At 45.1% G+C, this 27500-nt stretch overlaps 2 protein-coding genes and 1 long non-coding RNA gene across 6 annotated transcripts in view; 2 read left to right on the top strand and 1 right to left on the bottom strand.

Moving 5' to 3' along the window:
* Positions 1–4686, top strand: part of RARA (retinoic acid receptor alpha) — a 57375-nt gene extending 52689 nt beyond the window's left edge. For all 3 annotated transcript variants that reach the window (XM_036757672.1, XM_036757669.1, XM_036757673.1), the window contains 4 exons: positions 1092–1268; positions 1692–1896; positions 3098–3256; positions 3679–4686. In XM_036757672.1, the coding sequence (XP_036613567.1) occupies positions 1092–1268; positions 1692–1896; positions 3098–3256; positions 3679–3902 (765 nt within the window). In that variant the 3' untranslated portion in view covers positions 3903–4686. The remainder of the gene's footprint in view (positions 1–1091; positions 1269–1691; positions 1897–3097; positions 3257–3678) is intronic.
* A 3746-nt stretch (positions 4687–8432) lies between these two features.
* GJD3 (gap junction protein delta 3) lies at positions 8433–11038 on the bottom strand. The gene is made up of 2 exons (XM_036758029.1): positions 10905–11038; positions 8433–10224 (listed from the first exon to the last, which is right to left on the bottom strand). Exon 2 carries the CDS (start codon positions 10206–10208, stop codon positions 9309–9311), a length of 900 nt encoding a protein of 299 aa, XP_036613924.1. The 5' UTR covers positions 10209–10224; positions 10905–11038; the 3' UTR covers positions 8433–9308.
* Positions 11039–14591: 3553 nt separating this feature from the next.
* On the top strand, positions 14592–17643 carry LOC118848138. Of its 2 annotated transcripts, XR_005010238.1 has the most exons (5): positions 14592–14675; positions 14925–15084; positions 15389–15471; positions 16344–16456; positions 16663–17643. It is a non-coding gene; the product is annotated as an uncharacterized LOC118848138 (long non-coding RNA). The 2 variants fall into 2 exon arrangements; XR_005010239.1 differs by lacking the exon at positions 15389–15471.
* Positions 17644–27500: the final 9857 nt, after the last annotated feature.

Raw genomic sequence — 27500 nt, 5'->3', positions numbered from 1 at the left:
GCTAGGATGGGTCAAAGGTGTGGTATAATCCCAAATATCTCCAGTGTTTTTCCCAGGGCATTTCCTTTCAATATCTATAGCCCTTTGCAAATCCTAAAGTGCTATATACATGTTGCTGTTAGTGCTATCATCTGCTCTGTGACCCTTGGAAAGTCACCTGCACCTCTCAAAGCTTCAGTCTGCTGTGCCTGGGATGCTCTCCTCATCTCTGCCTCCTGGCTTCCTCTACGTCTCCACTAAAATCCCATCTTCTACAGGATGTGTTCCCCAACCGCTCTTCATTCTAGTACTTTCCTCCTGTTCATCATTTCCCATTTTCCTCTTACATAGCTTGTTTGTACTTATTTATCTGCTTGTTGCCTCCCCTTTTAAATTGTCTGCTCTGTGAGGGGAGGGGCTGTCTTTTGCTTCTTTTTGTATCCCCGGTGCTTAGCATAGTGCCTGGCAATAATCGGTGCTTAATAAACGTTTACTGACCAACTCATCTCTTAAAGCTTTGGTCCCATCTGAAAGGATAATAATAGTGATAAATAACATTTATATATTGATTTAAAGCTTGCAAAGCACGTTATAATGCATTACCTCATTTGATCCTTACAACAGCCCTGTAAGACGCTGTATCGGCAAGGCAATGATCGCAATATACATGATAATTGTGCAATCTGAATTGCTATTACAGATGGGTGATTATTGTTATCCCCATCTAAGGAAACTGAGGCTGGTGAAGGTTAAGTGACAGTACTCAGGACCGTACAGATAATGTATCTAAAGCAGGATTCCAACTCAAGTCTCTTGACTCCAGCTCTAGCACTTTTTTCACCTCCACCAACTAGCTGCCTAGGGCTAATGAAACACCACCTGCTTCCAGGATAGGGAAGAAAGTGCTTTGTTAGCATTGTAGAAACAGGCACTGACCTTGTTGTGTTGTTGGCACAGCCTCAGCCGTCATCAGTAACAGGGTAGAGGTTGGTCAGTTCTGAGGGGAGTTGAGAGGTCAAGGCCCGGAAGAGAAGAGTCATCAGTAGGTGAACCGCGGGGGACCTTTGGCTGGTAACTGTCACAGCCTCCTTTCTTTCCTTCTCCTCCCATAGAACAACAGCTCGGAACAGCGGGTCTCCCTGGATATTGACCTCTGGGACAAGTTCAGTGAACTCTCCACCAAATGCATCATCAAGACTGTAGAGTTTGCTAAGCAGCTTCCTGGCTTCACCACTCTTACCATCGCTGATCAGATCACCCTTCTCAAGGCTGCCTGCCTGGACATCCTGGTGAGGAGCCCTGGGTGCTTGCTGCCTGCTCTAGAACAGCCGGCCTTCCCTACTTGCCTGTTTGCCACCTTTGCTATGATCCTGCTCTCCCCATTCTCCAGTAAGGAGAGGGGGTCCGGGAGGGGTGTCTGTGAAGAGTTAGAGTGCTTCCAGAGTGCTAGTCAGTTCTCCATTTGTTCTCCCTTCCCGCTGAAGGAAAATACTTTACTTTAGAAGTTACCTTGGACTTTGGCAGAAACTTTCCTAGGAAAACAGTACTTAGCTTGGAGAGATTGGGCTGGGGGTGGGGTTCTTTTGGCATGGAAACAAGAGGATGACCAAATTGACCTCCCTTGATGAAATCCTCAGGGGCTAATGGGGACCTAGGTGTGTCAGGAAAATAATGAACCAGTATGACCTTTTCCTACTCTGAACCACCCGCAGATTCTTCGGATCTGCACGAGGTACACACCAGAACAGGACACAATGACCTTCTCAGATGGGTTGACCCTGAACCGGACGCAGATGCACAATGCTGGTTTTGGGCCACTCACCGACCTGGTCTTTGCCTTCGCCAACCAGCTGCTGCCACTGGAGATGGATGATGCTGAGACCGGGCTCCTCAGTGCCATCTGCCTCATCTGTGGAGGTGGGTGGGTTTTCAGAACCCAAGGGGAACTGTAGAGATGTGGAGTGGGAGTGGAGCCAAGGGCAGAGTGGGCAGATTTTGTGGCAGCTCCGCAATCCTCTCCTAGGATCTCCTATTAGGACAGAGTACGTGAAACTGTAAAATAGAAGATAACATGAAGGGGCTAAGGAAGGGGAGATGACTACCATAATGTTTTTCAGATGAAGCCAGGATGATGCTTTATGTAGCTTTTAACAGTCTCTTGAGATTCCAGCAGAATGCTGCCATAGAAGCCCTAGTACATGGGGGATTCCCAGAGGAAGGGGCGGATCTTGGTCAGTCTAGTTTAGGGGTTCTTAAACTTTTTGTGGACCCTCCTTGACAGTCTGGTGAATCCGATGGACCCCTTTTCAGAATAATGCTTTTAAATGCATAAATTACATAGTATTCCAAAAGAAACCAATTATATCAAAATCAGAATGTTAAAGAAATCAAGTTTTCCTGCCCAGGTTGAGAACCCACGCTGTAAGACCAATGCATTTAACAATACTCTAAGAAGGTGTCCATGGGTTTTACTAGATTACCAAAGGGATCTAGAACACACAAAAAGCTCAAGAGCCTCTAGTCTGGAAGAATCTCAGCTAAGAACAGTGGATTTCCTCCTGACTTTCTTCCCCTCCAGCAAACCATTTGCTCTTCTCACTACACTGTCCACCTCTGAATTATGTCCAGGGTAGGACAGCCTGGTGTAGACAATAGAGGACTAGTCTTGGAGTCAGAACATAGATCGAAGTCCTCTCTTTGGCTCTGACCATGATCAAGTGTCAGTACCCCATGGCAGCTCTCGAAGTCACAGAAAAGTTGCTCGTCTGCACAGTGGTGGACAGAGTCCTCGCTCTGGGACTTCTTTCACATTGATGAGGTCACCGGCATAGAAAAAAAAAATTGAAGATACCAAGTCAAGGATTTAGAAAGAAGGGAGAGGAGACTGTAGTTGACGGAGCAGTAGATAAGGTGGCTGGGTCTCCTTTATACAGCTGATACTGTCAGTGGGTAAAATGACCCCCATCCTTACCTGCTCCCAGATTCTGCTCAGAGACCTGGGCAGCAGTGCCCCTCAGTGGCCAGGCCTGGGACTGCATGACTAGATTTTTTTTTTTTCTCATTTGAGAAAGGAGGGGAGGGAGACTGGATGCTCACCCCACCACCTCTCCCTTCTTAGACCGGCAGGACTTGGAGCAGCCAGACAAAGTGGACACGCTGCAGGAGCCACTCTTGGAGGCCCTCAAGGTCTATGTGAGGAAACGGCGGCCCAGTCGGCCTCACATGTTCCCCAAAATGCTGATGAAGATCACGGACCTTCGAAGCATTAGCGCCAAGGGTAAGTAAGGCAGCTGGCCCTCCCCCTCCTATGGGGGCCCTACCCCAGAGCCTCTTACCCAGGCCCTCGCCACAAGTGAATCACCTGCAGTCTCAGAGCCCTGGATCTGGGCACCAGAAGAAGGTGCTTGTCTGTCCCCATGACACCCTCTCCTTACTTGGATCTTCACCATAGGAAGGACTGAGTCCTTCCTCCTGCTTTAGCAACGTCAGTTGCAAATAGACACCTCCCCCTCACTGAGTACCCTGGGGGTGGAGAGACTCCTTTTAAAAAATTTATTGTAACCTTAAAAATTTTATTGTAACCATCAACCAAAACAAACATTGAAACATACAAACATGAATGGGGGAGGGAGACTCCACGCTCCCTGGGGGCTGAGGGTGGCATCAGTGGATGACCTCCCTCCTTTCCTCCTCTCCCAGGAGCCGAGCGAGTGATCACGCTGAAGATGGAGATCCCAGGCTCCATGCCACCCCTCATCCAGGAGATGCTGGAGAATTCAGAGGGATTGGACACTCTGAGTGGACAGCCGGGGGGTGGGGGGAGGGAAGGGGATGGGAGCAGCCTGGCCCCGCCACCAGGCAGCTGCAGCCCCAGCCTTTCCCCCAGCTCCAACAGAAGCAGTCCAGCCACCCATTCTCCCTGACCAAACCCCAGCTCTACCCCCTGCGGAAACACGGACACAGCCCTCACCCCACAACCTGGCTTTCTCTGCCTTCAGACAGAAACCACCATGAAACACGTCTCCCCTCTCCCTTCACCCTCCCCCGCCCCAGGACTGATGGGGGTCTCTGAACCTCATGGGGGCCTGGGATCTGGATGGGAAGGATGGAGCCGAGTCTCCTCCTGCTCCGTCCCTGCGATGGACTTAACTGCAAGCCTGAACTGGATGTCCTCCTTTGTCCTGGACAGAGCTCCATGACCCGGTGGGGGTTGGGGCGAGGGGCCGAAGGCTGAAGGGTGCCCTCTTTCCAAATCCCAGGCCTGGGCCGGAGCAGTGAGGCCCTGCCAGGATGTCGTGGGAACAGGTGGAGGGAACGCCATGCTCATGGAAGAGCCTCTTTGCTCACCACCCCCTACTCTCCACTCCACCCTCCAGCCTCATGTTCATCACCAGCAAACTCTGGGGGCTTTTAGCCCCACCATTCTCAAAACTAGCAAGCCATCCGCCCCCTCCCTGGGCTGGGGGAAAGTCTGGGGGCTGAGGTGGGGGGGGTGGCTAGAGTCCCCCATGCTGTGGAATCCCCTCAGGTTGGTGATGGGGGGCAGGGCTTCTCCCCTGTACATATTCCGCTGAATCCCGCCCTGCCCCCCTTCCCTTTCCTCCCAGATATTACCACCTCCCCTGCTGGTTTTGTTTTTATTTTAATTTTTTTGTTTTGATTTTTTTTAAATAAGAAGTTTCATTTTAAGCACATTTGTACTGAAGGAATCTGTGCTGTGCATTGGGGGGAGGGGGTGCTGCCCTGGGGGCAGCTGGGCTCAGAGCCTGGGGGAGGGGGAGGGGAGATTAATGGGGGAGAGAAAAATACCTAACCCCAAGGGAACTCCCTCCCTTCTTTTTTCCTTCGCCACCCCTTTCCTCTCCCCCTCAAGCCCATTCTCCTCAGTTTTCTCTCTAAAACTGTGAAATACTGCTCTAAAGCCAACCCCTCTCTCTACACCCCCAACACCCACCCATCACTGGGGAAGAGGGGGCCAGGCCCCCACACCACTTCTCTCTACTCCTAACCACTGGGTGTGGGCTTTCCTAGAGAGTAGGGGAGAAAGGAGGTTCTTTGTAGGGGGTGGGGGGAGGGGAAGGGTCTCATTGTCTCTCCTTTCCCCCCTTAGCTCCTGTTGTGTGGTGCTCCCCTCTTTCCTCCCCAACTAAGGGTCAGAGGGTACTGGTCTGAGAGACTAGGGGGAAAGGGAGAGGAGCTGGGCAAGATGCACCCCCACCCCACCCCCCTCCCTAGGCTTACAAAGTAAGTGTCTCAATCCTTTCTACCATAGCTAGAGCTGATGCCTTCTCCCCTCCCCCACCATGTCAGGTCTGGCCTCTCCTTTCCTTGGGTACCCTGCCCTGTACCCACTGTGAATGGGATAGCGACAGGGGGGAAGGGGAGTGGGGGGCTCAGAGACACTGACCTCTGTTGCCCCTACCCCAGCCTCACAGCCACCAGCAATCCCATTTTCCCCCCACCGTGGTGCCAGGGCAGTGGCCACCTTACATTCCCCCCCCCCTCCACCCCTTTCCACAAGCTGCAGACAGACAAAGACACCCGAGTTCCTGAGTCAACATCTCTCTTAGAACCTGGCCTCATCTGCTCCCCTCCTACTTGCATCCCTCCCCCACTCCCTTTACTCCTGTCCTCCCCCGCAGGGCGGGCATCTGCTGGGGCGGGGGTCCTTCCCTCTCCCTCCCAGGGTTGGGAGAGCTGGCCCTGCCTGCCTCTCCACATGGGTCTGCAGGATGGTTTGTGGGGAGGGTGAGGACCCCTCCAATGCTCCCCTCACTTCCGGGCAGGTTCCCTCCTCTCCCCCTAGGGAGCCCGACCTGGTGCAGCTGTTACTGTTGAACTTTCCACTGAGATCTACTGGATAAAGAATAAAATTATATTTATTCTATACATGCCTCAGATCCTTGCTCCCTCCAGCCTGTATCCATAAATGTCTGTTGGGAACTGGGCCCCCAGAATTTGGGCTCAGGCTGTGCAAAATGCTTGGCTTTCCATTAGGATTGTGGGCTGGATGTGGGAGTTAGTGATTCGATGTAGCCAGGTTCCTATGTAAAGTACTTTGCATCTGGGGTAGGTATATGTCCTCTCAACCTTCCCAGCCTACCCCTTTCCGTTGGTTAGGACCCTGAGTTAGGGACAAGAAAGAATTCAGAAAAAGAAGGCAGAGGCAGTAGGGGCAGCTAGGTGGTGCAGTGAATAGAGCATGGGCCTTGGAGTCAGGAGGATCTGAGTTCAAATCCAGCCACAGATACTTACTAGCTGTTTGACCCTGGGCAGGGTCAAAAAGTTGCCTCCATATAAAAGAAAAAGAAACAGAGCAGGACCTGTCCTCCCAAAGTTCCCTTGGGAAGTACCCTTTCATAGGCACCCAGTCCTAGTTCTGGTGGGGTGGTAGGGTTGGAACAGAGCTCACAGCACTATTGGGAGGTTCAGAGGTGGCAGTGGCCTTCCCCAGTTAGAGCAGGACTCCATGTTGCAGTTAAGTGGAAAAGGAGGCTGAGGAACTGCTTAAGGTCCTGATTTTGCCTGAGCAGGGAAGGGCAGGGGGTAGATGGTGTGTGTATGTGAAATGAAGATCTTGTGTGAGAGGGAGAAAGGTTAGGGTCAGTATCTGTTCTAGGGCAGGGCTAAGGAAAGAGAGGAAGAAGCCCTTGGGGTGACAGGAGGATTATATAACAAGAACCCAGAACTAAGAAAGTTCTGGAGGAGGATCCTGCCCATCCTCCAGGTAGAACCAGCCCTACACGCTGCCATAGGTCTTTCTCTGCATTAGGGCTTGCCCTTCTGGATTCCCAAGGCCCAGGTCTGACTTCCATTCTGTCCCATAGGGTTGTTTTCAGGGAGCCTGTGGAAGGGAGCAGCAGTCTTCAGACAAGAGTCTGTATCTTCTAGAAACAGTGCCTTATATAAGTTCTGGATTCACCCTGGGGAATGTACTAGGGGCATGATCCTAGAATGTTAGAGCTGGAAGCCACCAGAGATCTACTCTCATTTTATGGAGGAAAAAATGGAGGCCAAAGAGGCCAAGTCACCTGTCTAAGGTCATGAGCAGTTAACTAGCAGAGGAAATTTACTCAGTCCACTAAGGGACTTGGGGGGCCTTAAGTCTATACTCACTGCAGCAATCATCTGGTCTAAACAGGGGTGGGATAGAGGCAAAGGGGATTGGAGCCTTAGCTTGGGAAAGAATGTATGAGTTGGGATGACAAGGAAGTGCTTTGTTTGCTATGCTCCTTGTGAAAAGGGGAGGGAGCAGCAATAAGTGGCCTGGTATCCCAGGTACTCCCAGACTGCCCCAAAGCGGGCCTGCCTGCGGGGGCTGCTCCCATCTTAGCCACCGGATGGCAGCAGTGGCCCACCAGCCAGCATCTGTCTTGCCTCTGATGTTTTCTTCCCTCCCTCTCTCTGGGTGCTGGCCATCTGGAGCTAGCCACTGACTCCCCCCAGGTCCCCAGAGCACACTGTCCCCTGATTTTTCTCCCACTTGTTCCTATTGTCGCCCTTCCTCCCACTCATTCTTATTTAGGGGAAAGGGCTCAGTCTATGCCCACTGTACTAGGCCAGAAGGTGAGAGAGCAGATGATTTCCTGTTGCTTGCCCTCCCCACCTGAGGTTAGTGTTGGCCTGGGAGAGTCATTCCCACCTCTGTACCACCCCCCCCCGGGTTATTCTTCCTGCCCTCCTCTCCCCTCCCCTTCCTGTTTGGACACTTATTGGCTCAGGGCAGCTGGGGAGGGGAGCCCTTTCCTGCTGTGACTGAGTAACCTGATTTTGGTCATGGGTGGGGAGGAGGGCTTGGGATCTGGGTCATACATCACACACACACACAAGTGGGGGTAGATGATAGATACAGAGCTGGAAAGGACCTTAGAAATTACCTAGCTCAAACCCCTCAGTTTGCAGATAAGAAAATTTGAGGGTTAGGGAGGCTAAGGGTCACACAGCTAGAAATGATCTAAGGTAGGACTTGAACCCAGGCTTTCCTGACTCCCATGTTGAGTGGCCATATCGTGTCACACTTGGGACTTGCCCAAGGTTCACAGAGGTAGAAAATTAGTACAGCTGGGATTTGAACCAAGGTCCTCTGATTCTAGCTAGTGGGCAGCTAGGTGGCACCATAGTGCATAAAGCATGGGCCTGGAGTCAGGAAGACTCATTCATCTTCCTGAGTTCAAATCTGACCTCACACATTTACTAGCTGTGTGACCCTGGGCAAGCCACTTGACCCTGTTTTCCTCAGTTTCCTTATCTGTCAAATGAATTAGAGGAGGAAATAACAAACCACTCTAGTATCTCTGCCAAGAAAACCCCAAATGGGGTCATGAAGAGGCAGATATAGCTGAAACGACTGAACACACCGCTGACTCCAAATATAGCACTCTATTTACTGTAACAATTCAGAAGGGAGAAGAAAACACACACAGGACAGAGAGACAGACCAACGAATGCATTTGCACGGAGAAACAAGTGGCTAGACTGGGGTTGCAGAGGGGAGTTTCCCATCCCCAAGAGGTTGAAGAGAAATTGGGTTATAATGAGCATGTTGGGCAGCCTTAGCAGGGGACCACACAGCCTGAGGGGGCTTGTGCCTTACCCACCTTCTGGCTTTGCCTATTTTGCTAATGCAAGAAGAGGATGATTTTATGTAGGAGACCCTTGGGTCTTTGGGGCTGAGTGAAAGCTGGCAGCCATAGCCTGCTCTGCTTGAGGCCCTGAGTGTAACATTAGAAACACAGGCACACGGTCACACCAGATACCAGACACAAGCCCACACAATAGCCTGAAGGTCACATAACATGAAATGCAGAGTGTAGTAACACCGACCACAAATCACAATTGTTGCTGTGGTCTACAAGATAACAACCAGCCTGTTCACCCAGTCTCTCCCCCTTTTCCTCATTTCCAGTCCACGATGCAGAGTTCTTGTATTCTGCCTCTGGAGTTACCTGGAAGGACCCTGGGGAGTGTGAATGCTTCCCCCTAAGCCTTCTCCACCATTGGCCTCAAAGGGATGGCTCTTTGAAGGGGAGAGATGGATAGTTAGAATCATAGATTGGTAAAGCTAGAAGGAACCTTAAATGTCTCTCCCCATTATTTTATAAAGGAGGAACCTCAGACCCAGTATAGTGAATGGCTCAAGGTCACAGTGCAAATCAGAGTCAAGATCTGGATTAGAAGCAGATTTCCTGGCTTTGTATCCAGGATCCTTTCCCTCAAGCCACAGGTTTCCTGCTTTTGATCTTCCATGGCTGAGGTTGGCCTGTTAGAACATCTTCATTTTCCCTACCTCACAGATTCCCCCATCTTAGAGCTAGGGGCAGGGTACCTCTTTATATGGATAGGTCCTCTCTGACCGTGGACACTGAGGACTTGCTCCTGCTGGTGCTGACCTCACTGCCACCCTGTTTCAGCTTGTGGGCATAGGCAGGTGGGTTATCTGGAGCGGGACCCGGTGGAGGGCCCCTTCTTAGTGGGGAGAGCGGCAGGAGAAGCTTCTGGGCCTCTTCCTGCTCCTGGTTGCAGTGGTTGTCTTTCTCACCGTCGCCCCCCTTGCCCGGCCACAGGGAATCTTTGTCTTGGCTTCGTCGCCCCTTCCAGAAGAGATGGAGCAGCTCGGCCACACTGAGGAGGGTAGAGAGAAGCCCCACTGCAAAGTAGAAGACCACAAACACTGTCTTTTCTGTGGGCCGGCTGACAAAGCAGTCCACAGTGTGGGGGCACGGGGTCTGGGTGCAGAGAAAATGTGGTGCCACCTGGAAGCCGTACAGCAGTGTCTGCCCTGCCAGGAAGCCCAGCTCAGCCAGCAGACGCAGTGCCACGCTCAGCAGGTAGCAGTGGCGAGCCCGGGGTCCTGCCAGGTGCCGGCTGTGGCTGCCGTCACCCTCCTCCTGCTCCCTCTCCCCATCCCCTTGGGGCCCTGGGCCCTTGCTGGCCTGGTGCATTGAGTAGATGACGAACAAGACGGGAGGAGCGGAGAGCAGCAGGATGTGGAAGAGCCAGAAGCGGTAATGGGAGATGGGGAAGGCGCGGTCATAGCAGGCCTGGCGACACCCGGGCTGCAGCGTATTACACACGAACTCCTCCTGCTCATCCTCGAACACGGCACCTCCCACCGTGGCCAACACCAGGATTCGGAAAATCAGCATCACCACCAGCCACAGGCGGCCCACCAGGGGGGACTGCAGCTGCACTGAGTCTAGCAGGGAGCCCAGGAAGGCCCATTCCCCCATGGCTGTACAGGGTACCCTGAGGAGCCGATGGGTGCCTGGTTAGAGCGGCTGGAGAGGGAGGCATACCCCCAAGTCCCTCTTCCCACCCCAACTCCCAACTCCCTCTCTACAAACTTCCCAAGCTCTGCCCCCTCCCCACAGCCCACAAAGACTAGTCTGAGTTCGATCAAGTGTTCCCAGGCTGAGCTGAGACTTCAGCAAAAGGGCTCAGAGAGCTGTGGACCAGCTTGCCCCAGAATCCCTTTCTCTTGATGGTTTGTCTCTCTTCCATTCCTATTCCCTCTCCCAATCTAACAGTGTTAAGAACAAAAATCCCAGCCCAGGGTTGGGGGGTAGAGGGACAATGACATGGAAAGGTGGTGACATTGACACCTTGTCCCAAACCAGGATGCCCTTCCTGTTCCTCCCTCCTCCAGCCATCTTCCCGAATGTCCCCTGTCCTCCAGCTTCGTGTGTTCTCTCCAATTCCTCTATTCTCACTTTCCCCTCTCCCCCCACTCCAGCTCCCACATCCTCATCTACTTAATTGCCCCACCATCTGACTGGGGAACCCTAGATCATCTGCCTCTGTATCCTGCCTTGGGGTCCACCCCACACTTTCAAACTTAATTAAATTAAATTTAATTTCAAGCTTTCATCAAATGTGTCTCCTTTCCCCACCTAACCCTCCACCCTGTATGCCCCACTCCTGCTTACCAGGTAGCTGCGGCTCCCTGGGCTAAGGAGATCAGAGGAGTGGGCAGCAGGAGCCTGGGAGAAGGTAGGGACCTTTTTGGTCTTTCATTTTCTCTTTCAGTCTTTCATTTTTCCTTTCCTATTGGGATTTGGCCAGCATAAGTGGGAGAACACAGTAGTCAGGATGGGCTGGAGCTCTCTTCCCTCTTAAAGGGACAGGGGTAGCCTGTCCAGTTGGCTCCTCCCCCCAGGGGGATAGTTAGGAGAGGGGCAGAGATACAGTCTGATTTCTGCCTGGCTTCTCAGGGTTATACTGTGTATTGTGTCTCTGTTCTCTAAACTCATGTCCCCCACTTTCAGGGCTCTGTTTCCAGGTGGGAAATGGGGGAGAGCATTAGCTGCCCATCTTAATGTGAGGACCAAGGAGTTACAGGAAAGGCAGAGATCCCCATCTGCCCATCCTGAAAACTAGGAGACAGGATAGTAACTCTCCTCTCCATCTCCATTAAGTCTTTCACCACTCTTCCCCACCCACCCATTTTTGAATGAGAGCTTCAGGTTCCAAGAGTGGAAACCCTGTAGAAGCCACATTCCCAGACAGACAGCTCTAGGACTGATACTACAGACATAGGAAGATGTTCTGAGCTCGGCTCAGGCACAGAGAAAAAGGCTTACGTTTTAAAGAGTTGATGCGTTCTGTTTTTACATCACCCTCACATCCACATGTGCACTTACCCCAATCCCTACCCAGTGAACCATCCCTAATAATAAATCAAGAAAGAGGATTAAAGCAGCTCGACAAAACTAAACAACCCATCAATGAAGTCTGACAGTGTATGCAATGTTTCATACCCATAGGCCCCCACCTCTGCAAAGAAGGGAGGAAGGTACATTTTCTTGCCCATTTCTGAGGCCGACATCAAAGATTATAATTACACAGCATTGTTTCAATTTCTCTGGTTGCAGTCATTGGGTATAATGTTTTTCTGGACCTGGTTATCTCATATTGCATATAACCCTTCCCACTTCCCTCAATTATTTTAAAATTAGATTTTCCTTCTTTATTGTGAAATTAACAATTGACAACAAATACGTACATTTTAATTTACAAAAAATAAGAAGGCTTATGGAGGAAACAGAATTTCTGGTATATATGATTTGGTTTTTAAGAAGTATATGGAAAGCATTCATTCATTAAGCATTTACCACATGCCAAGCACTGGGGATATCTGGGGATAAGAACACAAGAACAAAGACTGTCAGTCACTGCCCTGAAAGAGTTTACTTCCTATAAGGGGAAACAACCCACACAGGGGAATATTTCGCAGGAGGGACTATTATAATGGTCTGTAGAGTCATAGGGATGGTGAATGGGGCCCTAGGAGCATAGCTTGATATCCCATTCAAGAAGGGTGGTTGCAGATTTGATTTAATCGTGGTTCCTGGTTCCAGAACTGGAGGGAATCAGGAAGGGTTGTGGAGGAGGATGCTATGGGGGAGATGATTGGAGGGAGTAAAGTGAAGTTAATATGATATGATATAATAACATAATGTAATATAATAATGTATACATATGTACATACTTACATATACCTACATGTATATATACACCTAGAGGCAGCTAGGTGGGAATAGAGCTCTGGGTCTGGAATCAGGAAGACCTGAGTTCAAATTCAGCTTCAGACCCTTATTAGCTGTATGACCCTGGACAAGTCACTTAACCTCTGTTTGCCTTAATCCACTGAAGAAGGAAATGGTAAACCATTCTAGCATCTTTGCCAAGAAAATCCCATGGACATTATTGTTGTGTTATGGTCCATGGGGTCACGAAAAGTTGGATATGATTGAACAACCACATATCCACATATACATATATGCTTGTTTGGAGATATACATACATATATATGTATATATACATATATGCAAATTAATAACAAAACTGCTTTATTTTGGGGTCCCCTTCTGTACTATCATATCTTCTATTTATTTAAAATGTTTTATTGATGCTTTTTTGGGGCATTATCTATCACTTTCCTGAATTCTTCCTATCCCTCATTTCTTTAAACTCAGTGACATTCCATTACACTCATGTACCCCAATTTATTTAGCCAGTCTCCAGTGGATGGGTATCTATCTACTTTGTTCCAAGTTCTCAGCTATCACAAAAAGCACCACCATGAATATTTTGACACACATGGAATTGTTCTCTCTGTCCTTGATTTCTTTTGGGTATTTGCCTAGCTGAGGGTCAAAGGGGCAGAAGGGTCATGGAATGAAGCTCCAAGCTGGGTGCTGATAAGTGGAAAAGAACACAGTATTGGGAGTAGGCTAAGGGCTGGGTTCTAGTCCTCGCTCTGCTTAGCTAGGTGCAGCTCGATAAGTCACTTCTGCTCTGTGTGCCTCAGTTCCCCCATCAGTAAAATGGGGTGATTAGACTAGATGACCTCTAAGGTCTTTTACAGCTTTGAATCTATAAACTCTAAACCTCCACATTTTGTGATCCTGTGGAATGACTCTATTTTTATTTATTTATTTTTTTAATGCTGCTTGTGCCCGTAGGCGCTGTCCTATTGCCTAATATGTAGGGCAGGGGTGGCTACCCCAGTGGCTTAGAGTGGGGTGGGGCTGGTATTTCCTTTCAGCTGTTATTCCCCCTTTGGGTGGAAGTTGATTTATCACCCAGCTGTCACTTTCATTCCCTCCTCCAGTCCGTCCTCAATGCTCCTGTCTCCGGTTCAGGGATTCATTTTCTGGGCAGAGTTCCCTACTCAGAATCCCAGCCTGACCACCCACAGTATCAAGGAGCTGAGAAAATGTCCTTCACCTCCCATCACGGGCTGGGCTATCGCCTCTCCTACATGACAGGTACCATGATACAGTGGAAAAAGGCCTAATGGGCAGCTAGGTGGTACAGTGGATAGATCACCAGCCCAGGGGTCAGAAAGACCTGAGTTCAAATCCACCTTAGGCACCTGACACTTACTAGTTGTGTGACCCTGGGCAATTCACTTAACCCCAATTGTCTCTAAAGGAGAAAAAACAAAGAGAAAGAGGCCTGGACTTGGTGTCAGAAGACCAGGCTTTGAATCCTGGCCTTGACCCTTAGTATCTGAGGGATCTTGGGCAACTCATGACAATTTTCTGAGTCTTGGTTTCCTCATCGAGAAAGAGAAGAGGTTGGATTAAATCATAGATATTGATTCAGAAGTGACTTTAGAGATCATCTAATCTACCAGGATTCCTTAACTGTTTTTGTAACGTGACCCTCTTTCATAATCTGGTGAAACCTATGGACCACTTCTCAGAAGAATGTTTTAAAATACATAAAATAAAATACATAGGATTACAAAGGAAACCAATTATATTGAGATAAGCTATTAAAATAAAAAAAATAGTTCACAGACCCCAGGTTAAGAATCCTGGATCTAGCTCACTCTGCTCATTTTATAGATGAGAAACCTGAGCCACAGAGAACAGTGACTTGCCCAAGGTCACACTGGTAGTTGGTAGGAGAGCTAGGGTTTGGCCCCAGGTCTTCTGATTCTAATATCTACTGCTTTTTCCACTGTACCATGTAATCTCTGAGGTCTCCTTTCCAGCTCTAAATCTGTCATCCTGTGATCTCCTCTCCCTGTCAAATGGCTTGGCTGCTCCAGGCCCTGTTCCCTTACAGTTCAGTCTTTTGTGAACCTTGTTGGCTTACAATGGGCCATGCTGGCCTGGAAGTGACTGCTGGTTGGATCCGTTTGGGTGGAAATGTGACCTTTCTGCTGCCCCTGCACAGGACTAGGGGTATGGAGCAGGGCTCTGGAGGGAGGAGATGGGGGGCAGGGGGTGGGTCTGGATCTGTATGAAATACAAACATGGAAATCAAGGGCTTGAGCCCTTTCTATATAAATAGGAAAGGGGCAGGGACTGCTGCCCATCAATCTCAGCTTCAGTAGACCTGGTCTGCCACTTGCTGCTGTACATATTATTTATATGTGTTCAATTTTAAACTATTCAAAAATGCCCCATGCCGTGCCCCTCTTTCCACCCCAGGGCCCAACACCTATAACCACACCATTTCCTGCTATGTTGGGTCAGGTTGAACTAGCCCAGCCTGGAAAAACGCCTGACCAGACCCCACCCTTGGCTTCAGTTAGAGGGCAGCGGAAAGTGAAGGTGACGTTGGGGGTGGTGGTGGTGAGTGATGCTGAAGGTATGACTATATAAATGTTTAATTTAATTTAATTTTATTTTATATTATATATATATATTATTTTATTTTAAAGAGTTTAATTTTATTTTTAATTTATAAAATTTATACAATAATTTAGAGGTTTTACAAATAATAAGTTTTATAGCAAAGTTATAAAATAAATTTCTATAAATTGCTTATAATTTATATATCAAATATAAAGTTTATATAATTTCTATAAAATTTTATTTTATATTTTTAAAATTATTATTTTGAACTAATAAGTATTTATTTTCTCTCCTTTCTTCCCCTAACTCCCTGACAGAAATATATATATAATCAATTTGGCCATATCCAAAAATGCATGCCTTATTCTGTATCTTGAGTCTGTCACCCCTCTGTCAGGAGGTAGGTAGCATTCTTCATTGTGTGTGACTTTATGTGAGAATCCTGTCTCCCTCCTCATGCCTCCACACTGCCTTTCCCTGTCCCCCATAATCTCTCTTGTTCAGAGACATCTCTAGGGCAGGAGACACTGCAATCTTTAGCTGGGGCACCCCCAGTATCCCAGATTAGCTCAGACCTGGAGAGTGGGGGAAGTGTTGCTGACACTGGACAGAGGCAGACTGGAGGTGGGGAGGACCAGCCCAGTGTCTCATCTGGCAAGTACTTGGACTTGGTTGAGAAGTTCCTGATCTGTCTTGGCTCTCTTCCAGCCCCCAGCCCCACACATTCTCCTCCCATCACCTCCTCTCACAGGCTAAGGAAGCTCTATCCCCCTGACATATTCATGGACACATTTGTACATATTTCAATATACTTGGTCACAACACTGTCTCTAACATTGATTTAACTAATGTGGTCTTCTGTGTTGGGGGCATATTATAGTACTTCAGAAGGGAGGAGAGAAATAAAGAGAAATTACAATCTTATAATCATACTTGCGGCAGTCCCCAGATGGGCATTCTTCTTTAGATTCAGTTTAAGCTGGGGTTCTGAACCTTTTTTGTGTCATGGTCCCCTCTGCGGTCTGGCAAAGGACCCCTCCTCCAAATAATATTTTTAAATACGTAAAATAAAATACAATGGATTACAAAGGAAAATAATCACACTGAATATTATAAAAATATTTTTGAAAACCAAGGTCATAGATCCTAGGTTCAGAATGTCTAGAGGCATCACTCCTCCTAGATTTTCCCCTACCCCCGGCCCTGATTTTGCAGGTCACAATGTGTACAGGGCTCCTGCTCCCTCCTTGTTCTCTCTTTTTCCTTTTAAAGCTGCCAAGACCTGGGCCTGCCTGCTTTCCTCTGACTACCACCATCCATTCTTTGCTTCTGACCAGGGTTTCTCACCCCAGTGGCTAACTTCAGGACAGAACCGAAGTCCTGGGGTCAGTGTCTCTGTCTCCGTTCATGTATCCATCTGGAGAAAATTCTTCTCATTTGGAGAGTGGGAAGGATGGGTTGGATGTTTCTATCTGGGAGTGCTGCATGGGTTCACAGACCCACAGAACCAAGCCTATGTCATTGTGAAGCCCCTTTCTGTGTGACCTCTCTCTCTCTCTCTCTCTCTCTCTCTCTCTCTCTCTCTCTCCAGTTCTTGGAGTCTGCCAAGCCCAAGCAGATTTGGGTGGGTGTGAACCTACCACCTGGATCCAGAGGTGGAACAAAAGCCTCTTCATTGAGAAGACACAGCAGGAAGAGGCTTGAAGAGGCTTCTTACCTACCCATGGGGATGCCAAGTTTGGTAGTTTAGAAAAATCAGTTCTTTTCAGGACTGGTCTTTCTCTGACTATCTGTGCTAGAGAAAGGCTCCTTCTTTCTGCCTGGGACCCTCACTTTGTCCTTTTTCTGGAACCCCCTGTATCTGGAATCTTCTTTACTGGAAACATCTATTTCCCCCTCCCCACCCCCTTGTAATCTTGCTGATTGGTGCCTTCCTGCCTCAGATGTCAGGGGTAGGAAACTGACCAGAAGCATCCATGCCTCTTTTCTATAATCCACCTGGTCCTCTTCTGCATCTCTGCGTAATCCGGGTGCCTGTGTGTTTTACTCTGAAGAACTGAGAGTATCACCTAATCTGGGTTCTAGGACAGGAGGTTTCCTCCCCTTTGCATCATTGATCCTTTTCCTTCTGCTGCTAAACTAGAAGGTAATTGCACCCGAGACCCACACCTTTTAGAGATCCAGTTGTATTCTTGGCATGACCCCATATTATTATGAATTAATGACAAAATGTCAAGGGTCTTTAATTTTATTGGTGCAGGGAATCCCTTGATTATACAGAGCTCAAACTCATCTAAAGCTCAGTAGACAGTCTTCAAGAGTTGGTTTGACAAAAAATTTCATCACCCTGTGGGAAACCTTGTATGGAGCCTCTCTAAACTTAGCCAGGCTGGTCCTTGGATGACAGACATGCAGTTCATTTCTGGGCCTTTCCCAATCTATCTTAATTCTAGTGAATTTCCTCTGCTGATTACATCCTACTTATGCTGTATTTAGCCCATTTGTACATAGTTGTTTTTTCAAAAAAAATACGTATTTATTCTTAACATTCATTTTTACCATTTTGAGTTCCAAATTCTCTCCTTCCCTCCTGCTGCTTCCCTGCCCGTTGAGAAGACAAGCAATATGATATCAATTATATACCCGAAGTCATGTAAAACACACTTCCATATTAGCTAGTACCTAGTTGTTTGCATGTTGTCTGCCCTGTTAGATTGTGAGATCTTCAAAGGCAGGGACTTTGCCTTTCTTTGTATCCCTAGAACCTCTATGCACAATGCCTGGCACATAGTGGGTGCTTAATAAATGCTTATTAACTGACTGACTGAACTTTTCCACTTGGCAGGACCTGTAGGATCACACCTTTAAGAATCTAAATCCCATGCTACAGTGAGAAGCTAGTGAAATAATATTATTCCGTGCAAATAATAGGATGCTACATTCTCTAAAGAATCAAAATTGTGGGTGATCCAAAGGATAATAAAGAGATAGATGATGGGTGTAAATGGGCTCTCACCATATTACCAGTGAGTGGCATGCAAGAAGTGACATAAAAGATTGTCATTCATTAAATATATGATTGGAAAAGAAGGTGGTCCAGTCCATGTGCCAAACTATAGTTTTGGTACCTATAACATGGTACCTATAGCATACTAAAAGATCTCCTGGGGGTGGGGGGGGAAAGGAAGACTCCCAGAGCCTTGGGTAAACTCCTATGAAGAAGATTGATGGGGATACATGGTGCCTTGTACGAGTTGAAGGACCGCAAACAATTGTGAGCTGCACTGCTGGAGGCATACCTAAAAGAATGAGATTAGGGAGCTATTAAAATATTAATATTGATAGCTTATACTTGTATTCAGCTTTATTTTTTTCCTCAAAGTCCTTTACACACATGTTATTTCACTTTTTCCTTTAGGCAGCTAGGCATTGCAGTGGCAGAGTGCTGGGCCTGGAGTCAGGACAACTTGAATTCAAATCTGGGAGGAAAGGAGTGACTGGGGCTAGCTGCCTCTCAGTGTTGTTGTGGTACTTGGTTGTGCTTGCCTTAAAGCCAGATTTGTTAGATAAGGGGGATGCCCTGGGTGGTGCTATTAGGAATCAGAGTTGTAGAGATAACTATGGACCAAAGGGTCCAGTAAAAACTTGGGAGGGAAGATGGGACTGAAGATTATGGAATCATAAGATTTAGGGTCAGAAAGGATCTTGGTGGTTATCTGACTCCCTCACTGTACAGATGGGGAAACTGAGGCCCAGAGATTCAAAGTAATACGGTAGTATAAGTGCCAGAGCTGAATTTGAACTCCCAATTAGTAATTCTAGATCTACTCTTCTTCCCATCACAAGCATCCCACCGTATTTGAAGGATGGATAGGATTTGAATATGGCTTTAATTTCATTATAACATCATTGGGCTAAACCCCACTTTGATTTTAAGCACTTCCAGCACTTGGAACAGTACCTGGTACTTAGTAGGCACTTACTCAATGCCTGCTGATTTGACTTAACTTTTAATGGAATCGTAGAATTTACTAATAATAGTAGAGCCTCTAGCTGGGCAAAGACTTCATTTTAAGTCCACAAGATGTTAAGTTCTTGGAAGGAGAAGATGGGAAAGGTGAGGAGCTAATATATGTCAGTGTCCATGCCAACACTGGACATAGTTCTGATGCTCAGGTCCCTGTTAGGGAAGGTTGCCCTGGACACAGAAACACAACCCCAAAGCATAGAAACAAAGAATTTTAGTATCACACAATTTCAGAACTGAAGAGAATTCGGAAGCTGTCTAGTCCAGGAGTGGAGAACCTGTGGCTTCGAGGCCATGTATGGCCCTCTAGGTCCTCAAGTGTTGCTCTTTGGATTCAGTCCTTAAGGACCTAGGGGGCCATATGTGGCCTCCAGGCCACAGGTTTCCTACCGTTGGTCTGGTCCAACTGACCTGGAATCTCTTTTACAACATGCTCAGCAAGTGGTCACCCAGCCTTCATTTGAGGACTTTCAGTGGAGGGGAACTCAGTCCTTCCTAGGCTTGTTAATTCCACTTTAGGATAGCTCATTGTTAGCATGTTCTCCTTAAATTAAGCCTAAATTTGCTTCTTCCCAACTTCCAGCAGAATCCAAGTAGTTCTTCTCTGGGGCTGAGCAAAGCAAACCTAATCCTCCTTCTTCATGACAACTTTGCACATACTTGAAATCTGTGACCTTGTTCCCAGCTTGTATGTTCCACTGTTAGTCTAGAGATTGAAAATCATTAATTTAATTTAATTTTAATTAAAAAAAATCTATTTCATCTCCCTCCTGCATCCCTATTTTAAAAAAGAAAAAAGAAAACAAAACCCTTGTAACAAATATGTCCAATTGAGCCAAATAGATCCTGCATTGGCCATGTCTCAATAAAGTATGTCTCATTTTGTACCCCGAGTCCATCACCTCTCCGTCAGGAGGTGATTTATCGTCAGTCCTCAGGAATCATTCTCCCAGAGTTGTTAAATGAAATTGAGGAAGGCCCTTAGCAAATTGAATTAACTGCCTTTGACAAACTCATGGGAGGACGTGGGTAAGAGTAGCTCAGGATGAGTAGGTGTGGTTGGGTTATGATCAGCATTACTAGAAGAAATATTGAAATTAATGAGGTCATAGATTCATTTGGGTATTAGCATAAGAAAAAACTATTAGTTGGTCTTAGGAGTTTATCAGGCCATGTAGTGAAATAAGAAAAGTGATTTACCGGTAGACGTAAGTTAGATGATTGAAACTACATCTCTAACAATAAGGAACTGCTCTTAGCCTACAGGAACTGGGGTGCCATATTATTCTATTTTTCACTAAGGGACCATTCTGTCTGGACCATAGCATGTAAGGTTTGGACCAGGTTCAGTCCTGGGGGAGCCTGGCTTCTAATGAGAGATGTTAGACTCCCATTACTTAAACTTTTCAGCTCTTTAACTCCCAGACGTGGATGCCGTGGGGTGACTCGCCTATGTGTAGGTAATGGATCATATCTAGGATTTCCCCAAAAGGAGGTAGTAGAAAGATCCACAGTGTATAATATGTCACTTATGGAACAGATACTTACTTCTTACACACCAAAGCAATGCTAAACATAAAATACTGATGGTGCACATTAAAACATGATTCAATAAATTAACTATTGTTACAATCTGCTAGGAGACTGATACTTAGACCCTGTTGGAACATAAAGCTGCTTGCAAGATTGTTGACTGAACATTTAACAATTTACTTCTGTTCTGTACTAATAACCCTTTGTACATGTCTTTAGGTATGATGGCCAAGAGGAGGCCAATGCTCTTGCTGACGTCTGTTTTCTCTAAGAGTGTTGGAGTGCTTGCTAGAGACTCTTTCCAGATCTCTCAAATTCACAAAGTCACCTCTAACCATACACATATCCATCTCTGGATGTATACCTGTTCACCTAATGTCACTAAAAACAATCACAGAGCATGTAGATCAAACCTACGTTCAGGTTTACCTAGGCACGACATTTTTTACATACCATATGCTTACGGATGAATGAAGGTCAGGGATTGGGGCGGAAAGGGCAAGTTACTTTTCCTCTCAATCACTTCGTAGAAAGTATCTCCAAACAGTCCTGATACAATCTGAAGCAGAAAGGAAGAGAGAGCTAAGCTCGGTGTTACTCTTTTTGAAACACCCATTAAGTCGTCAGCTCTTCTGGCTTTATAGCCAATGAAGAGACCTCTTCATCATCTTGAAATATAAGCCCTTTAACAGTGGCCTTTATTGTTTTTCAGTCATTTCAGTTGTATCCAACTCTTGGTAACCCCATTTTGGGGTTTTCTTGACAAAGATACTGAAGTGGTTTGCCATTTTCTTCTCCAGCTTATTTTACAGGTGAGGAAACTGAGGCAAACAGAGTTAGATGACTTGCCCAGGGTCACACAGCTAATAAATGTCTGAGGCTAGATTTGAATTCATGAAGATGAGTCTTCCTGATTCCAAGCCCAGTGCAAAGTTCAAAGCAAAAGACATTTAATTTAAATAGCATAGCAAAAAAGAAAAGTCCCTCCAAACACATGAAAATATCCTTTCTCTCAGGGAAAACACATAACCAGGGAACACGAATGGAAGGGACACCCACTAGAGCATTTGTATGGTAAGCATGAACATTTAGCCAGAACAGCTCATGCTTTTAAAGTGACATCCTTAATGGAAACTTCCATCTTTGAATCTACACCTTGATTCTCTGGAGGTCATTTTCAGTCATCTAGGTCTATGTCTTGCTACTGGACTCAGATGACCCTGGAAGAGAGAGTGAGGCCAATAACTTTGCACAATCCTGCCTCACTTAAATACAATTCGCTCGCAAGTCAACACATCATCTTCCTGATGTCATTGGCTCTCTTTGAGAACAAAGGACAAACAATAAACACCTTGCTCCTCTACAGAGCCACCAATGTCACAGTGGTATGTTAGTAAACGTTTAATGACTGTTTCTCCTAAAATTTAAAAAAAAAATTGTATTCAGGGCACACTTTTAAGTTTAATCTGCATAAACATCTCTGCCATCAATTTTCTTAAGTCTAGACAATCAAAAAAGCAATTAATCAAGCTTGATTTGTAGGGTTTGTAGCATTTGAAATTTCTGAAGTGTAAGTACTCACACTGAAAATTTCCCAACAGGCTCTTGCAAGCCGGGTCATGCTGGCTCCAGCACATCCCTGGTTGCAGTTTCTGAATCATCTCTCCTAGTGTGCAGCTCTCTGCCTACCTGATGTGCTGCCATCTGCTGGTTTTCATATGCTATGTGGCCTCTTCCTGTATAGGGGACTTTTTTGTATAGTCCTAGGGGCTATTTCAACTTTTTTGTGATATAGAAGCCCCCCCCTCCCCACTCTAACCAAAGGCACCTAGACAGCTAGCTCAGCAAAACCTGAGGCAGTTTGGCCTTTCTTTTTAATTATTCCTCTTCCCTCCCCCTCCAGCCTCCTTCTGTCTCTTGGGCACTCTCAATCAAAAATAAAATTGTTTTTTAACTGAGCTATAGGCCTAAAATTCCTTTAACTTTTATCATATTCCTGGATCAGTTGCCTGGGTTTCTCAAATCATAGCAGGGCCTACATTTAGCAAAAATACCAAAGAAGTTGGGTAGAACTATGGTGAGGGGATTCCTTTCAACCCCTTGATGCCCCTACTCACTGGAATTCAAATGGGGGAAACAAGATTAAGAGAGGAGTCGTTAGACTGGTGACTTTTGCCAGTGACCAAATTGCTGTCCATCTTACACTAGAACAATAAAATTGGCTTTTTAAATGATATTTTATATTTTATTTTTTCTAATTACATGTAAAATCATTTTTAATATTTCCTTTTTAAAATTTTGTGTCCTAAATTCTCTCCCTCCCCTCTCCTCCCTTCTCCTTGAGAAGGCAAGCAATTGGATGTAGATTATATATGTACAGTCATGCAAAACATATTCTCATATTAGCCATGTTGTGAAAGAAAACACAGACCAGACACAAAAAAAGAATAAAGAAAGTAAAAAAAAATGTTTCAATCTGCATTCAGTCTCCATCAGTTCTTTCTCTGGAAGTAGATAACATTTTTCATTGTAAGTCCTTCAGAGTTGTTTTGGATCAATGTATTTCTGAGAATAACTAGGTCATCACAGTTGGTCATCACATAATATTGCTGTGTACAGTGTTCTCCTGGTTCTGCTCATTTCACTTTAGATCAGTTCATCAAAGTCTTCCCAGGTTTTTCTGAAACCATCCTGCTCTTCATTTCTTATATCACACTAGGATTCCATCACAATCATACATCACATGCAACTTGTTCAGCCATTCCCCAGTTGGTGGGGAATTCAATTTCCAATCTTTGCCACTACTAAAAGAGCTGCTATAACTGTTTTTTATATAGATCCTGTTCCTTTTTAAAAATTTTATTTTAAATCTCTTTGGGATACAGACCTAATAGTGCTGCTACTGGGTCATAGGGTATGCACAGTTTTATAACTCTTTGGATATAGTTCCAAATTGCTCTCCAGAATGGTTATATCAGTTCATGACTCCAACAACAATGCATTAGTGTCCCAATTTTTGCCACATCCCCTCCAATATTTGTCATTTTCCTTTTCTGTCATGTTAGCCAATATGATACATGTGAGGTGGTACCTCAGAGTTGTTTTAATTTGTATTTCTCTAATCAGTAGTGATTTAGAGCATTTTTCATATGACTATAGATAACTTTGGTTTCTTCCTCTGAAAACTGCCTTAGACCATTTATCAATTAGGGAATGACATATTCTTACGAATTTGGCTCAGTTCTCTATATATTTGAGAGATGAGGCTTTTATCAGAGGGACTTGCTATAAAATCCACCCCACCACCCCACCCAGTTTTCTGCTTTCCTTCTAATCTTGGCAGCATTGGTTTTGTTTTTATTGTAATGTAATCAAAATTACCACTTTTACATCTCATAATGCTCTCTATCTCTTGTTTGGTCATAATTCTTCTACCTGTAGATCTGAAGGTGAAATATTCCATGCTCCCTAATTTGCTTATGATATCACCCTTTATGTTTAAATCATGTACCCATTTTGACCTTATCTTGATAGACGTTGTAAAATGTTGATCTAGTTTCCTAGTTTCTGCTAAACTGCTGTCCAATTTCCCCAGAAATTTTTGTCAAATAATGATGTATTGTCCCCAAAGCTTCGATCTTTGCATTGATGAAATGCTAGATTACTATGGTCATTTCCTACTGTGTATGGTGTACCTAATCTATTCTACTGGTCCACCACTACGTCTTAACCAGTGGTAGATTGCTTTAATATCACTGCTTTGTAATATGGCTAGGCTGCCTTCCTTCACATTTATTTTTTCATTGATTCGCTTGGTATTTTTGACCTTTTGTTCTTCCAGATGAATTTTAAATTATTTTTTTCTAGCTGTATAAAGTGATTTTTTTTGGTAGTTTGATTGGTATGGCACTGAATAAGTGAATTAATTTAGGTAGAGTTGTTGTTTTTATTTTGTTAGCTTGGCCTATCCATAAGCAATTGATATCTCTCTAATCGCTTAGATCTGACTTTATTTGCATGAAAAGTGTTTTGTAATTGTGTGAATGTACTTCCTGGGTTTGTCTTGGCAGGTATTTTATATTGTCTACAGTTGAAAAAGTGGTGTTTAAAAGTCATATTTGATGCAAGAAGAAAGGCAAAGGAGGACATTGGATTGCTAATTGTGGTAGATGATACGACAATATATAAATGATGGAAAGAGAGTAGAACTGCTTATCTCTTATTTTGCATGTTTTTTCTTTCAAAGTCAGTGGTCTTTGGAGTGGGAAAGAGGAAAAAATGGTTAATTACGACTGAAACAGAAGATGAATCAGGAGATATCAAGAGAGCTCTTAGCTATCCTAAGTTAGTTTAAGTTACCAGGTGAAGTCAAACTATATGCTGCCGTCTTAAACAAAACAAGACAAACCCTGGCAGCTATTACTGAGTTTGTTGATAATCTCTGAATCATCCTGGACAACATGGTGAGGTGCTGCAGGACTAGAGAAGGGCAAATGTCTTTATTTTCAACAAAAGGAAAAGAGCAGAATCTGTAATTTATAAGCTGGTGAGGTTGACCCTGTAGTCCTGGCCAAATTCTAGAACATGTTACTAGATATTGTGTGAGCATTTAGAGAAAGAGTCAAAGATCTGGACCTAGAACACCATGGCTTCATCAAGAAAAGGTTATGCCTGATCTCAAAATTATGTAGAACCGTGTGTTGTAAACTAAAAATAAAAAAAAAATAATAAAAAAAATTTAAAAAAAATCAAAAAAAAAAAAAAAAAGAAAGGGTTATGCCAGAACAACATTATTTTTTTAAGAGCTTTATCAGACTGGTAGGTCAGGGAAATACCATAAATACAGAATAGTAGAGTGAGAGGTTTTTTTTTAGAAATAAAAAAAATTCTAAGCTTAACACCACATACAATGAACATTTCCGTATATATAACATAACTAAAAAAAAGGAAGAGAACTATACATGAAATCATGAATCTCCATTACGCTGGGCCAATAAGGGCCCAGTAAAAGCATGCGCTTTTCATGCTCTGTATGATATTACCTGGTACAGAGGTTTGCTGAGCCTGCTGCTGGAAGTGAGAGACGGAGAGGTCCTTACTCCTCTGTTTTAGAGCCTGCAACTGGTATTCTCTGTTTCCTTTTGGTTTACTGCATGGCCATGGAAAGCTTTTTAATTGGCTGCCCCAGAATTGAATGTGCATGTAAAAGACACAAATGGGTTAAATCTTTTTCTCCCTGGAGACTTTTGAGTGAAGGGTAAGAAATGTTGTGGACCTCGAGGTGTGAAGAGAGGGAGGCCCAGTCACAGTGGCAGATGCTGCTATAGCTGTCTTAGCTCCCTATCCTGGCTGTCACGAGGCCATAAACACATGACTCCTATGTTTTTTCTCTTCCTGTTGTGTCTATTCTTTCCTGATCTTAGATGAATGAATATCAGAAAGAGAATGAATCAAATGATGACCTTGTATGTTTCAAAAGCAGAGGATTGACCCAACAGCCAAATCACCTTGTCCTGCAAGCAAGGGAGTATCTCAACTCTTGGCTATGCCACACTCAGAAATTTACTTGGTGGAAGAAATATGGTCAAGAGTTTCATTTTGAGTTTACTCTCCTCAGGGACCAAGGTGGTAAAACAGTGTACTTCTGGTCCGGGATGCTTTTTTATTGTGAGTCTTGTTATATTTTCTCAGTAAACATCTTTTTATAAAAGCTAATCAATGCTAATTGATATTGGGAAGAAATCCATTTGTCCATTGATCATATGATTTTGGAGTGATATTAACTGGGGAGAACACACTAGATAGGAGCTTATGAACAATAGTACTAGAAAGGAATCTCTAAACCTTCAGGGTTACTGCTAGAACTCTAAGGAGGGGTTGGGAGTCCTCTGATAGCCTACTAGATGAAGTGTGTGTTGGTGAGCCCAGAGCTTATATGTGCTACGTACATAACAAATTTGATGTGTAGTCTTTAAAATTGTCCTGTTTATTTTTGATTCTTTTTGGCCTTTTTTCTCTGTATTTTATTTTGTTATCCAGCAATACAGTCATTTAAAAATACAAATGGCAAACTGAGTAAAGTCCATGCCATGGCAGATGGGGAGCTAGGGTTTTTTGCTTTTTTTTTTTTCCTTTTGCCAGAGTGTACCTTAAGGAGGCCGCTTCCTCAAAAAGTAGTCTTGCCCGAGGAAGGAAGCAACTTCATAGTTGTGCTGTTGTTTAGATTTAGAGAGAGGTTTGAGCATGCATTCATCAAATTTAGTTGGTTAGTTGTCATTGTGTTAGGAGTTAGAGAGCTCATAGCTATTCACTCAACTCCTAGTATTTAGAACTACTGTGCAATCAACAACAACCTTAATATGAGAAATTAAATCAGCCTAAACTGGTTTAAATGTGTGCCTTCGAACTGCTACATGTCTATACTATGTACCCTTGGGATTCCCCCACTCTGAATTAAAGTAGCTTTTTTGACACTAAATGGTCAAGGGAAAGTATGTTACATGAATGATCCACTACCCAAGAGGGGTGCTGGAAAAAAGCGTAGGAGGGTTTAAAGTCGACTATCCCAGTTTAGAAGTTTTAGCCTACATATATTGATCCCCGCTTTCTCGGTGCTACTGATTTATTCTCTTATTATGTCTCTTCTAGGACTCAAATGCAATCGAAGGATATGTTCTGACATTTCCTCATAAATTACTACACTGCATATAAGCAGTTTCTTATATATTGTTGTTGTTGAATTGTTTTAGTCGTGTCCAACTCCTTGCGACATCATTTGGGGTTTCCTTGGCAAAGATACTGGAGTGGTTTGCCATTTCTTTCTCCACTCATTTTACAGATGAGGAAACTGAGGCAAACAAGGTGACTTG

Source organism: Trichosurus vulpecula, chromosome 4, assembly GCF_011100635.1.
Source record: "Trichosurus vulpecula isolate mTriVul1 chromosome 4, mTriVul1.pri, whole genome shotgun sequence".
Lineage (NCBI taxonomy): Eukaryota > Metazoa > Chordata > Mammalia > Diprotodontia > Phalangeridae > Trichosurus > Trichosurus vulpecula.
This window is presented reverse-complemented; position numbering and strand designations above follow the sequence as displayed.